This window comes from Halictus rubicundus, unplaced genomic scaffold (genome assembly GCF_050948215.1).
Source record: "Halictus rubicundus isolate RS-2024b unplaced genomic scaffold, iyHalRubi1_principal scaffold0028, whole genome shotgun sequence".
In the NCBI taxonomy this organism is placed as follows: domain Eukaryota; kingdom Metazoa; phylum Arthropoda; class Insecta; order Hymenoptera; family Halictidae; genus Halictus; species Halictus rubicundus.
This window is the reverse complement of record NW_027488569.1, coordinates 841,525-854,291: the sequence shown is the minus strand read 5'-3', so window position 1 is coordinate 854,291 and position 12,767 is coordinate 841,525. Positions and strand designations below refer to the sequence as shown.

The following is a 12,767-nucleotide window of genomic DNA, read 5'->3' as shown; positions in this document are numbered from 1 at the left end:
TTGATCAAATTCTTGGCAGATTGCTTCGATGTTGGCACATCCTGTTGTTTTGTCGATGAAACTTTTGAGTTGTATGTAGTTAAGGCATTTCCGGTCTTTGTTTTTATCTAGGTGATTTCTTATTTCAGATAGATGGTAATCGATGTCTATTGGCTCCTGCTTTATTTTCTTTTTTTATGTGTAATATCCTTGTCACCTTTATTCAGTTTCATACTGGAATCAGATATATTGTCGGAAGAATAATACAGGTCGCTGGATTTGTTGGAGGTTTTTTGTGCGATATACGTATTGCTTGAATCAGATGTGGAGAGAGGCCTTTTTGGATTATTGGAAGGAGGTATGAATATCGTGTTAGAAACGTTGTTATCATCCATAGCAGGTGGGACAGTGTTTTTGTCCGAAGGAATCTCACCTTTGAGTGCAGGGGGAGGGATGTCTGTTATGCCAGTATTGCCAGTATATTCAATGTTTGTTGTGTCTACTGAACAGTTTTTGGCCAGATGGCCCGACTGTTTACAGATGAAGCACTTGACGGCGTCTGAGGACAGATATATCCAGAAGGTTGTGTTGTCGAAATCAATCCTTAGCGACTCTGGTAATTTGCTAACATCTTCAGGGTGGACGAAAATTTGACGCCGGAAACTCGTAATATGAGCAAGACCGGGTTCAGTAAAACCCGCGCGCAGGGTGGTAATTTTTGAACCCATTCTTATGTTCATCTTTGCGAAGATATCTTCCAGGACGTTGTCAGGAATAATAGGGCAAACATTTGATAATATTATCCTCTTGAATTTCGATATTAGTGGGCGGATTTGAAGCTCTTTGTTGCCGATGACAATTACATGTTTTGCTTCTGTGAGTTTATTGGTTATTTCAGTGCTAGCCAAAAACATGCAGATTCTGTTCATGGATATTTTAGACACAGATTTGATGTCAGATGGGTTAATCAGTTTTAAGATCTCGTTAACATACACCTTGATGGGCACTCCTTCCAAGGCATCGATGATGATGGCTTGTTCTCTTGTAGGGTAGACTGAGTTTTGCACAGCAGCTGCATAATTGGTAACTTGAGACGAGGATTTCTGTAGAATTCTATTTCTTGAGTTTAAAGGTTCCAACTGACTCCTGTAGTCAGAAGTCATTGGAGATGGTGAAGGGTGCATAGTGCACCCTCTGGCAATATGGAAAAAAAACACCGAAGAAAAACCACTATTTTAACGAAAGAACACAGAATTCACTACACTGAAGTTACTCGTGTACACGTAACCGAACACTCTAGAGTCGCACCGTAAACATAGGCACGTCTTGACACGAGGACGGTCGAACCGTGAATTTACTTATGTAATGAACGATGAAAATTTCGGACGCAAAAAGGACAGTGTATGGGAAAGAAAGAGACGCGGAGAGACAAAGCGTTCGGGAAAGATGAAAGACTGCCGTGAGAGCTCAGGCCTTTAAATCAAAATTTAAACTTTCTTAATTATGAATTAGTCCGATAACGATTCGGAAAATTCGAGGTTCCCCCGGCGGCCGGGTGCCCCTCTCGCGGGGTCCGTGCCTACCGTCGTGCCACACCGATTCTTCGCGGGGTCCGTGCCTGGCGCGAGAGCATCTCGCATATAGGGTAGAGCGTATCGGGAAATGAAAAGATGGGGAAAGTGGGGGACGCTCTGCTTCCGCGTTCCCGAGCCGCGAGTGGGAATAGCCCATTTAACTGATTAGTGATCTACCATAAAGTGCTGCCGAATCCAAGGGGCCAGTGGAGGAACGAGCGAAAGAAAGAAAGAAAGCCGTGCGGAACAGCTGCCGCCGGTAAATGCCAGCCAGGCTTCGTTAATTTCGTGCTGGCTCGGGTAGCGTTTCGATAACGCGTAGATATTGGGTCGCGCAACGACGAAATCACGTCGCCGGTGTTACCGTGAAATTCGAAAAATTCGTAGGGGCCGCGTGGTCGTCGTTCGACGAGTGTTCATTGCCGGGTAGAAACGTGGAGTCGCGGATTCGCGGGGGTCGCGTCACCGAGACATGGACAATACTTATGTATCACGAAAGTATTCGAACGCTTACGTTTACAAATTTTAATGAATAAAATAAGATGTACTAAACTAATCTGTATACAACAATTTGGTATCTGTAGTAAGGGGGAAGTCTCAAGATTATGTCAGTAAAATTTGGAAAGGATTCAACAGCGTAGGCAGAAGTTATGATATATTTATTAGAAACACGCGTAATAAGTGACTCACGAAAGTATTCGAACGCTGTAACGCTGTTGATATGTGTTACAGATAGAAATGCGTATTTTTGTTTTTAACTGCAGAATTCATGTATGCGAAATTGACACGGAACGAGATGTGAAATATTGTAAGAGATTAGTGGAGGATGGCTACTGCTAGTCATTTGATACGAAAATTGTGTATACCACAAAGAGTAAACACTCGAATCTCGTTGACTTTGGCGACTACGCGCGATAGCGTTTGTTGCATCTCAAGCCAATAGCGTGTAAAGATAGTCACAATGTGTCTATCTTAGGCCGCAAAAAACACCTCAATTTGGAGAACTTTCTCACCTGAAGGGTTCTAGCGAGCACGGAAAACCCGAAAGGTGGATCCGGGGCCGCCAGGCTACAAAGAGTCGCGAGGTTCGGGTAAAAGGAAATATGATTGTAAATTAAAGCGATTAACCGTCTGGCGAAAGTCATTGCGCATGTGGTGGCATGCAAGGATGAGCCCAGAATTTGTATACCTGGGACGACGGTTTAAAATAAACAGTACAAAGCGACAGCTTTAGCCTTTTCCACGAATCTCAGTTTAGTTGATAAGAGTAGGGGAACAGTATGTAAAGGGCGCGAGCGAACTTTCAGTTCAGTTGTCCATTCCGTCATCGAACCATTACACAAATCCGTGGAATTCGTTAAACGGGTGAAAATAAAGTTGTGTTCAGATACAATATGTTTTCATCTTTCTTAGAAAGGAATGTACACATTACTACTAAATGAAAACATTGGTACGTTCAGTTGATGTTAAGGCATCGTTTCCGTAACAGCAACGTAGAACTGTGCACAGTAGTAGTTAAAATGAAGACTAAAAAGTCAGAAACACAAGTGTGAAAGCGAAATGATACTTCGATTGCATAAGGATGGAAAATCATACAACGAGATTGGAGAAATTATAAACAGAAGTGAGTCTACAATACATTATATTATTAAAAAATCAAAAAATGAAGGAACAATTGCGAACAACGCTCGATCAGGTCGACGAAAGAAATTAACTGACAGAGAACAGAAAATTATAATTCGCGAAATAAAAAAAGATTCTAATATATCCGCTCCTAAACTCGCAAATATGGTAGCTGATATATTTCATAAAGAAGTTCATCCCGAATTATGTCGACGAATCTTATGAAATAATAATTTTCATGGCAGTGTACCACGAAAGAAGCCATATATTAATGCGGTAAATCGAAAAAAGACTGGCTTTTGCAAAAGCATATCTCAATAAAGATCATTTTTTCTGGGATAAAGTCATCTTTTCGGATGAGTCTAAATTTAACATCTTTGCCTCAGATGGTCAAAATTATGTTTGGAGAAAACCAAATATGGAATTGGAAATTAAAAATTTACACCAAACAGTGAAACACGGAGATGGATCGGTTATGGTGTGGGGGTGCATGGCAGCAAGTGGCACCGGAAATTTGGTATTCATTGATGGAATACTCGATAAATATAAGTATTTAAATATTTTAAGGAACAACCTTAAAGAAAGTGCCCGTAAATTAGGATTATTGGAAGACTTCCACTTCCAACAAGATAACAATCCCAAGCATACTGCAGGAATTGTGAAAGAATGGATCATATATAACACACCACATATGTTAACTACTCCACCGCAAAGTCCAGACATAAATTCAATTGAAAATTTATGGGCTGAAATCGGAAAAAGATGAAATAAATATCGAATAACTTCAAAGGAGGTGTTGAAACAAAAAATCATAGAAGTATGGAATTCCATTGAGTGTACTTTTACAAAATCATTGGTTTATAGTATGGAACGTCGATTGAGACACATCGTTATTGCTAAAGGTGGTCCAACAAAATATTAACATTAAATAATGTAATAATATATGTAGCGTTCGAATACTTTTGTGAGTCACTTATTATGCGTGTTTCTAATAAATATATCATAACTTCTGCCTACGTTGTTGAATCCTTTTCAAATTTTACTGACATACTCTTGAGACTTCCCCCTTACTATAGATGCCAAATTGTTCTATACAGATTAGTTTAGTACATCTCATTTTATTCATTAAAATTTGTAAACGTAAGCGTTCGAATACTTTCGTGAGCCACTGTATATGTCAAAGAAGTATTGATTTCTTTTAACATTTTTGCCTTTGATATATACCAATACCGAATCGAAATCTGTAGACCGATATTGACAGTATCGTCAGCGACTCGGTAGTGTCAGTCCAGTCACTATGTGATCAAAGAACAATTTATCACGCGAATCTCAAATTCAACAAGCAATCGTCAGAATTAACAAATAAAATAGATCATGCAGTGCATGATCTACTTGCATTTGTTATGAAGTTTGAAGTCGTAAACATGTAACGTTATTGATAATCTGGTACCACACAACACCAAAAAGTACAAGTAGAAAATCCAAAAAATACTTCTTTTAACGGGGATAATCAACTATGACAGTTATTTTTATATAAACGAATTACTACTTACAGGTTTGATGATACCCTCCAGGAAGTGTTTTGTTGCAACACATACTTCGTCTATTACTATTTCGCCATGCTGTATATCCTGAAATACCACGATAAACTGTATTAATAATGTGGTGAATACGAATACGACTTTCATTCTACCCAAAAATAACCAATACAACTATCATGCCTACAAAAAAAAAATCGCAAAGAGTTAAAATCAATTTCTGCTCCTTCTCTTGTTCACGACTCAACGACCGTACGACACTGACGCTACGTTCCGTATGGTTAAAATTGCCTCGGGAATCACCCCCTTCAGAATTCCTCAGAAGTTTCGAGACATCCTGTAATTATCGAGGAAATCACTTTTGAAAATGAACGCGGAGGGTCTAGCAGTTTAGCCGGTTAAGGGAGTCAATACTGCCTTTCAACCGATTTTAACCGAAAGTGGCACGTTCGGCAGCTTATCAAAAAATTGTCGAACCCTTTCTGCCAAGTTTCAACCTTACACCTTGTTTTTAAGGGTCGTTACGAGCCAGGGCCGCGAGCAGCGTGAGAGGCCGGCGGAAGGTTTTTTAGGGTTGGAATATGGTTTCAATTTGTTAGTTAGGTGTGCGGACGAACGTGAAGCGAAATCAGGGTGCCGCAGGATAATATAGTTGTCGTGGACGAACCCAATGCGAAATTAGGGGGCCACTATGTTATGCCCCGTCGATGAGAAGTAGAAATGAAGAACCACGCGTATGACCGAACACAAACTCATGCATATATTTCTATAGATTATGTTTACATCGTGCTTAGCACGTAATTCCGAAAACCGACTGACTGTCCACGCACACGTACACGCATACAAACGTGCCGGTACAGGGACGCGCTCCTGTGGACCCGAAGGGATCTACTATTCGCCCCAACACACTAGGTTGGAGCAGAGAAGCCAGATAAAGACTTGTTCCTCCACCCTAATTTCACCTCCTATCGCGCTATTCCACACGCTTCCGTCGCAGCCCGGTCACTTGACGCGTTTCGTCTCTGTCGTGCATACTCCGGTACTGTCAGAGAGAGGGTAACTTTTGCCCCCCAATTCGTGCCCCCTCCCCTCATCTGGCGACACTGAATTGGAGAAATCTTTATTTGGACTATGGTATGTTGCGAATGAACCTGATGCGAGATCAGGGAGTCGCTAGGATCGTTAGTAGGCCTCGTAACTAGTATAATTTAATTGATACAATCCGAGCTGTGAGATTGTGTCGCGTAGAAACGTTCGAGTACTGGATTAGGATATTGGACGATAACTAAGAGTTTTGTATTAGATTGCACAATTTACCAAACAACACTGCTTAAACAACACTATACTCTGCTTAATTGTGTGATACAGGTTATGGTATCGCGACTGAATTGAATTAAATTGAATTGAATTGATTGTCTATAATAAAAATGTTATTATCTAAGAATACTCGGTGTTGACACACTGGCAATGCGGCGCCTAAGAGCAATTGATAAATACTAAATATATAGAACTATTACTCTACAGTGAATTCTCAATATATGTCAGCAACACGGGTCTTGATGTCGTTTATCCTCCAGGATAAATTCTTTGATCCGCGCCGAACCTAGGAAAGAACAATGAAGATCGAGTGGCGTCGGTCGCCTGGTATAGCGGTATGAGACCAAGAGATCACTATTAATATGATAACTGAAAATTCCCGTGTGTAGTGATTTGAAAATAAATCGAGTCTTTTTGTTAACAATTTATTAAACTTTCACTACCACGATCACCCGCCGAATTAACATTAGGTGATTAGTTAAACTATGGAACAGTGGCTGGTAACGATGAAAGATAAATGTGAATATGCGGAGTAACTTAGACGGACAAACAGGTTGCGTGATTTCAAACTACTCGTAGGATGCTGTGATCCTTGTAGCCCCGTGATGATGTTGCTCTTTCGGAGCCAACTTAGATTCTAATTCTTCTGCTTTAGGGTTCGCTTGTCGTCATTTCGGACATGAGAGGCTGACGGGGGAAGAAATGTCTTCATTTGTTGATTGCTTGAAGTAGGAGGATCTTCCTGCGTTTTCCTCGTTGGTGGAGAAGGAAGTCTCCGCCTCAAGCAGAATTGCGAATTTCCCAAATGTGCGTTTTTTATTGAACCCTGAAGCAGTGCGCGTATTTTGGCCCAAGTGGCCCGCAGATGGTTTATTGCACTTCCGACCGTGTTCGACGATGCACCCTAAGTGCAATTTATGACTTCTGACCTGGGTCCGGTGACGAAGGACAGGGTACTCTTTAGCATGATTCGGTCTTCTTGACTTTTTAGGCGTCGTAAATTAGCCTAGCCTGAGTGGTCTTTGTATTTGCTCAGGAGGACCGCAGCCCTTCCTGGCCGAATGTGCGGACCATAAGGCCCGCAGCGTACAAATCTGAAACCCTCGCGTGCCTAACGAATGGTACAGACGGACGCGCGAATTATCTGCGAGGAGGCATGCTTCCGCTAGGAATCGAACAATAACAAAACTTTATTTTTCATTATTTTTTTACGGGACTTGCACCAACATATTCGTGCCATTTTTCTAATGAAAGTGACACCAAATATGATATAATTCCGATGATATTTATGGTAATTATATATAAGTTTGTCCTCCTCACCGATTTTGATGACCTTGAAATATGTGGTCAAAGTCACCATTCTGAACAACTTTTCCCTATACATGTTACCGCCGCTCGATTTTAGTTTTCGAAATATTTGCTGTCCCGAAGCGGCGTCTGTTTACTTTTTTTTTTTTGTAAACACGCTGTGGAGATGAAAGAGAAAACAGGGTGTCACTTTGGTCATACATATACAGTCAGGGACAAAAATAAGTGGACGGTTAGTGGAAACAGGTAAAAATGAAGTTTAGTCGATCTAACATGACTGTTATAAATTTAAGTTTTATTTCTTTATCGTGTTTGGTATCAATTTAATAAGAAAAATTCCACAACTATATTGGTAGAAGTGTCATTAAAAACAAATAATAATAAGAAAGTTTAATTTTTGTTTTAAAGGTCTGAGCAAACGCGTGCCTTTTAACAGTGCCGGCAGCCGCGACTCTCCGCGTCTCTCTTTCTTTTCCATACGTTGTCCTTCATTGCGACCGAAACTTTCATCGATCATTACACATGTAAACATCATCGGAATTATATTATATTTGGTATAATTTTCATTACAAAAATGCCACGAATTTGTTGGTTAAATTCCATAAAAAAATAATGATAAATAAAGAAGTTTTGTTATTGGATTAGTGGTGAAGTGGATAGGATGTAGGCGGAACAGGATACCGTGGAAATCTATCCACTTTCAGGTTGAGACGTAGACTTTATTCGGAGCTCGCGGAATATACAAACTTCGAACGCGGACTAGCGAGGCGCGAGGGAGCGAGATCGTATTCGACGACTGTCACGACCCGGTTGCAGCAAAAGGCAAAAATGAGACCCTCCGACGCCTACGGAGGGCTTTTTATTTTGTCCACTACCAAAGGACAACGAGTCCCATAGAGGGGAGACGAAGGTCGTCCCCGGAAAACTTTGCCAGATGCGGAAACGTCCGCGGGAAATTTCTCGGCTGCACGGGGCCAGCTATCAGGTATGTACGTATACCTGGGGTAGCTGGACCCGATGCGAACCAAGGCCATTTACCGGCAAGACGATATCGGGCCAGGCGAGTCTGGTTGCCAGATGTGCGGCAGACCCATCCTCGTCTGGTTCGTAATGGGCCTAGGTAAAGACCCTCGGGGTAATTCCGGTCATATAACCGAACCGGGTTTTTCCGGGGACGTGGTAGCCGTCGAGTCGCTACAGTGGTCTCCTAGTCTCACACCGATATACCCGACCTGTATTATATTACACTCGTCGGTGGCCGAGGTCTTTCGAGCTTCTTGGCCCCTTAGGGGGTATACCCTGCGATAGTGGGGATAATTCCGCGACATTTATCATCCAGGTCTCGGCGACATATATCGAGAATTTACTGTATATGGTTACTTCGATTCGAAGAGGCATTTTAGCCTGATCTCACTACAATTGACTCTTAGGAATGTGACCCAACGTAACTGTACGCGTGACTGCACGATTCTAAATCGACGAGAGTTTCCTGGCAGAAACGATCTTGAAAGATTCTTGAGAGAATGTCGAATGAAAAATATTCTCCGTACGTAACAGGGTAGTTACAAGAAAAAATTGAAAAATCTGCTGCATTTTCCTTATTTACTTTAACCATTAAATATCTGACACATTTTAGACATCGAACCACATATTAAGACATTTTTCCGACTTTCCAAGTTACAAACTATGTATGAGAGAAATGAAAAAAAAAACGAAAACATTGGAAAAAACACAAGTTTTATATTGATATGTAAAATTGTCTCCCTCGAGTATAATTCAACAATAGAATGGTGTCAAAATCAAATACACGCATTTGATTTTAGCAACATTGTTGTTCGATCTCTAGACTTATCGTTATTATGAGGAGTATATCAGTGATCACAGGAATGATGAAATAAAAGATAAGCTAAAAATATTTTTATGCAAAATTATGTACAATTACTACAAATATGATTTTAAAATGGTCTATCAAAAATTCTCAAAAAGTCTATTGAAAAATGCTCAAATGTTATTGTGGAAACAACTTAATTTTTGCCGGATTTGAACCACGTCAAGTCAAAGAAAATCTTCAAAGGTCCCGCAGTGAGACACTATCTATACATTAACTGACGGTGTTGAAAACACGGTATAGTAATATACAATTTAGTTCAAGGTAATTTTGAGTAACAGTTGATTTTAACCCACCATTCAGATCCAGCAATTCTTAGTTGACCGTTTCCATATGATACAATCTTACCGCATGAGTTGTATGAATTAAATCTATAGTATTAAAATTAGAGACCGTTACAAACAATAGGAAGCCTTATTCTTCTATAAACTATAAACCGCACGCCGGCCACATGCGCTACCGCTCGGCCCAGATTCGTAACATATGTATCAGTTTTCGTTTATTGCATTATAGTGATGTTGAAGGTCTGCACAATGTTTCTTTGAATGTGGAAATGTTTCACATAGCATAATATGCTTAGCAAAGAATTAAGAAAAAATAACATAATTTAGTTTTAGTAAAAATTTAGTATTAGTACGTATAGTATTAGTACCTTTAATATTAGTAACTATTCTTACAGACGAGATGTAGGGTGTTTTTCGTTTTTCCTTGATACGCTATCGAATGGCACATGCTCGATTACAATATTGGCTTGGGAACGATATTGACCCCTATATCCGGCTAGATCCTGTATACAGTTGAAAATTCGATTTAAAGGGGGCGAATCCTATAAAAATCTAAATTTTTTTTCATAAATCGCTTCTGACATATTTCAAATATATATTCTCAAAGTTATAGGCAAAAATTCAACAACGTTTCGAGCACACGTATTGAGCGCGCTTATCTGATTATCTCGTTACCTAATGAAGTTGCCTAGTGAATAATTAGAAGAAAATACATTATTTGCGGAAGCAGAATGTTTACTATATGGCCCAGGAATGGCAGATTAGACTGCGACAGCTGTAAATATGAATACCTTACAATTTTTCTTGACTTAAAATTTTATACGCGTTTTTCTCGAAAACATTTTTTCTAAAATTGCGCCGGAGATAACTCAAGAATTATTTGACCGATCAACTTCAAATTTTGCACACCTTTAGTTTATAATATAGCCCAGAATATTTTAATCCCGTTTTTTAAACAAATAAAGCGCAAATTTATTGCGAAAATCACACTTAAATGATCAAAGTGTCGCCATTTGTAAAGTAATAAAATTTTACGGCATTCTTTGGTTCAGATTCTTAGAAATGTCAACTAAACTGAAAAAAATATTATTTACTATTATTATTATTATTTTGGTTCATATAACTACCAGACACGCTACAACCGGCACAGTTTTGCATCTCAAAGAAAAACCCTAATTGCGATACTGCTATAATTCTGTTGTATTTATCATAATTCCAGTGTTACAAAAATGTTTTTTATTTGTTATAATGGTGAATAAAGATTAAGGAGATTCAAAAAGAATCAAGGTAAACATACAATAATCATATTATTTTTACTTTTCCTGATTGTTCAGTTGTAGATTCGCTTTTACAAATATGAAGGTCAATCCGATGAATCTTATAAACATTTTCATGGAAACATAGTCACAGCAACAATAACAAGAAAACCCCCACGAATGGGAAGGAAATTGAACTGGCACAGAATATTATAGACCTGATTAATAGGTACAGAGAAGCAGGGTACATGCAACAAGAATTAATAATCGGCAACCTAACGGACGAACCGACTTCTCTTAATGTTCCCGAAGACGAAGAAGATTTGGAACAAGAAGAACCCAAAATAAAATCAGTTCTTTTCAGAGCTACCATATACAGTGAATTCTCGGTACGAGTCAGTTACGCGGTTCTCGCGACTGACTCTTAGACGAAATCTGATGTTCTCGCCGAGCGTCGCATTTGAAATACACAGTGCACGCTGAAAACCTAAGAGTCACATCCATCTATAAGTCATAAGCCTATGACTACTAACTGATAGTAACAAGAGGACTGAGAAAATGTCTTTCTCCGATACAATGTTCCACGTAGAAGCTCCCCACCAAGAAGTGTGAACATGACACGGGTTGGGTTTATCGGTGTGAGACCAGGACATTACTACTGTCGTGTCGCCGAAAAGCGAGCTATAACCGAATGTAGTCGAGGTTGTACCACCGAGAGCCGAGCGAGGCCGAGTACAGCCGAGTAGAACCGAAATATGGCGACCGCGAGAGGACTGGAGAAGTCGTGAAAGAGCAGTGCGTGGCGAGACCGAGACAACTCTTCGACTCCGATTAACTAAAGATTCCCAGACCTATGGAAAATTATAAACACTACTAATTCAATAAGAAAACTTCTTTATTTTTCATTATTTTTTCATGGGACTTTCACCAACATATTCGTGGCATTTTTCTGATTAAAATGAAACCAAATGCCATACCATTCGGATCATATTTGCACTAATTTTCCGTTAATATAATTGTAATGGAAAGTAACATTCATCGTTCATTACACAAATTACAGTAAATATCATCGGAATTATATCATATTTGGTTTCATTTTAATCAGAAAAGTGCCACGAATATGTTGGTGGCAGTCTGATAAAAAAATAATGAAAAATAAAGAAGTTTTGGAATTGGATTAGTCATGGTCTCCTGGCCTCACACCGATATACCTGACAATGTGTGGCACACTCCTCGGCGGCGACGGCTCTCGAGCTTCGGCACATCACCGCGGTGGTGTGGGTAGTTCCAGTGACTCCAAATTGTAAGGTTGACACTGACTCGTAACGAGAATTCACTGTACAACAAGGAACACTCCAGTTTCAATTATCTTACGGATCTACAGTTTAAAAAAGTTCCAGATTTATTTTGACCGAAGGCCCAATGATCGCTTAAATTCACAGGCGAATTGGCTATAATAGTCGGTACCCTTAAACCGCCGCGACGCGGTGATTGGCACCGCGTCACGCTGCTGCTTGCACTACCTTCTTTAGGTAGTAATAAAACAATAGACGACATATAACCTAGTGGTATTGTTCAAAATACTATACACGTTTATACTAAATGCTTATACTTCTGCAAACAAACAAAAATTCCTTCCTCCGCTCGCCAGGTGCAAGACTATCTTTCATTACGCATAATTATTATTATGATTAAAGATCACACACCCGAGTTTACATAAAAATGAATTAACAATAAATAAGAGAAATTGCCAAAAAAATCAAATTTTTAATATATTGTTTAAACAATAAACTTTTGTCAAAATTTTCTTGCGAGACTACATTTCCCATTAGAAAACACACAATTTTTGAAAAATTCAATTTTTTCGTCTTCTGGTTTCCGAGATATCTCAAAAATTGTGGTTTTGACCTCCAATTTCGAGGGTTGTTTTCACCCCTTCGAAGTGGATGGTTGTCGATAAACAAAAACACGTGTCAAACGTTTTTCGCAGAATTATATCT

At 39.5% G+C, this 12,767-nt stretch overlaps 1 protein-coding gene across 4 annotated transcripts in view; it reads right to left on the bottom strand.

Moving 5' to 3' along the window:
- LOC143363220 (KICSTOR complex protein SZT2) overlaps positions 1 to 12,767 on the bottom strand; it is a 281,412-nt gene that overhangs the window by 244,814 nt on the left and 23,831 nt on the right. For all 4 annotated transcript variants that reach the window (XM_076803815.1, XM_076803817.1, XM_076803816.1 and 1 more), the window contains exon 4: positions 4,730 to 4,807. In XM_076803815.1, the coding sequence (XP_076659930.1) occupies positions 4,730 to 4,807 (78 nt within the window). The remainder of the gene's footprint in view (positions 1 to 4,729; positions 4,808 to 12,767) is intronic.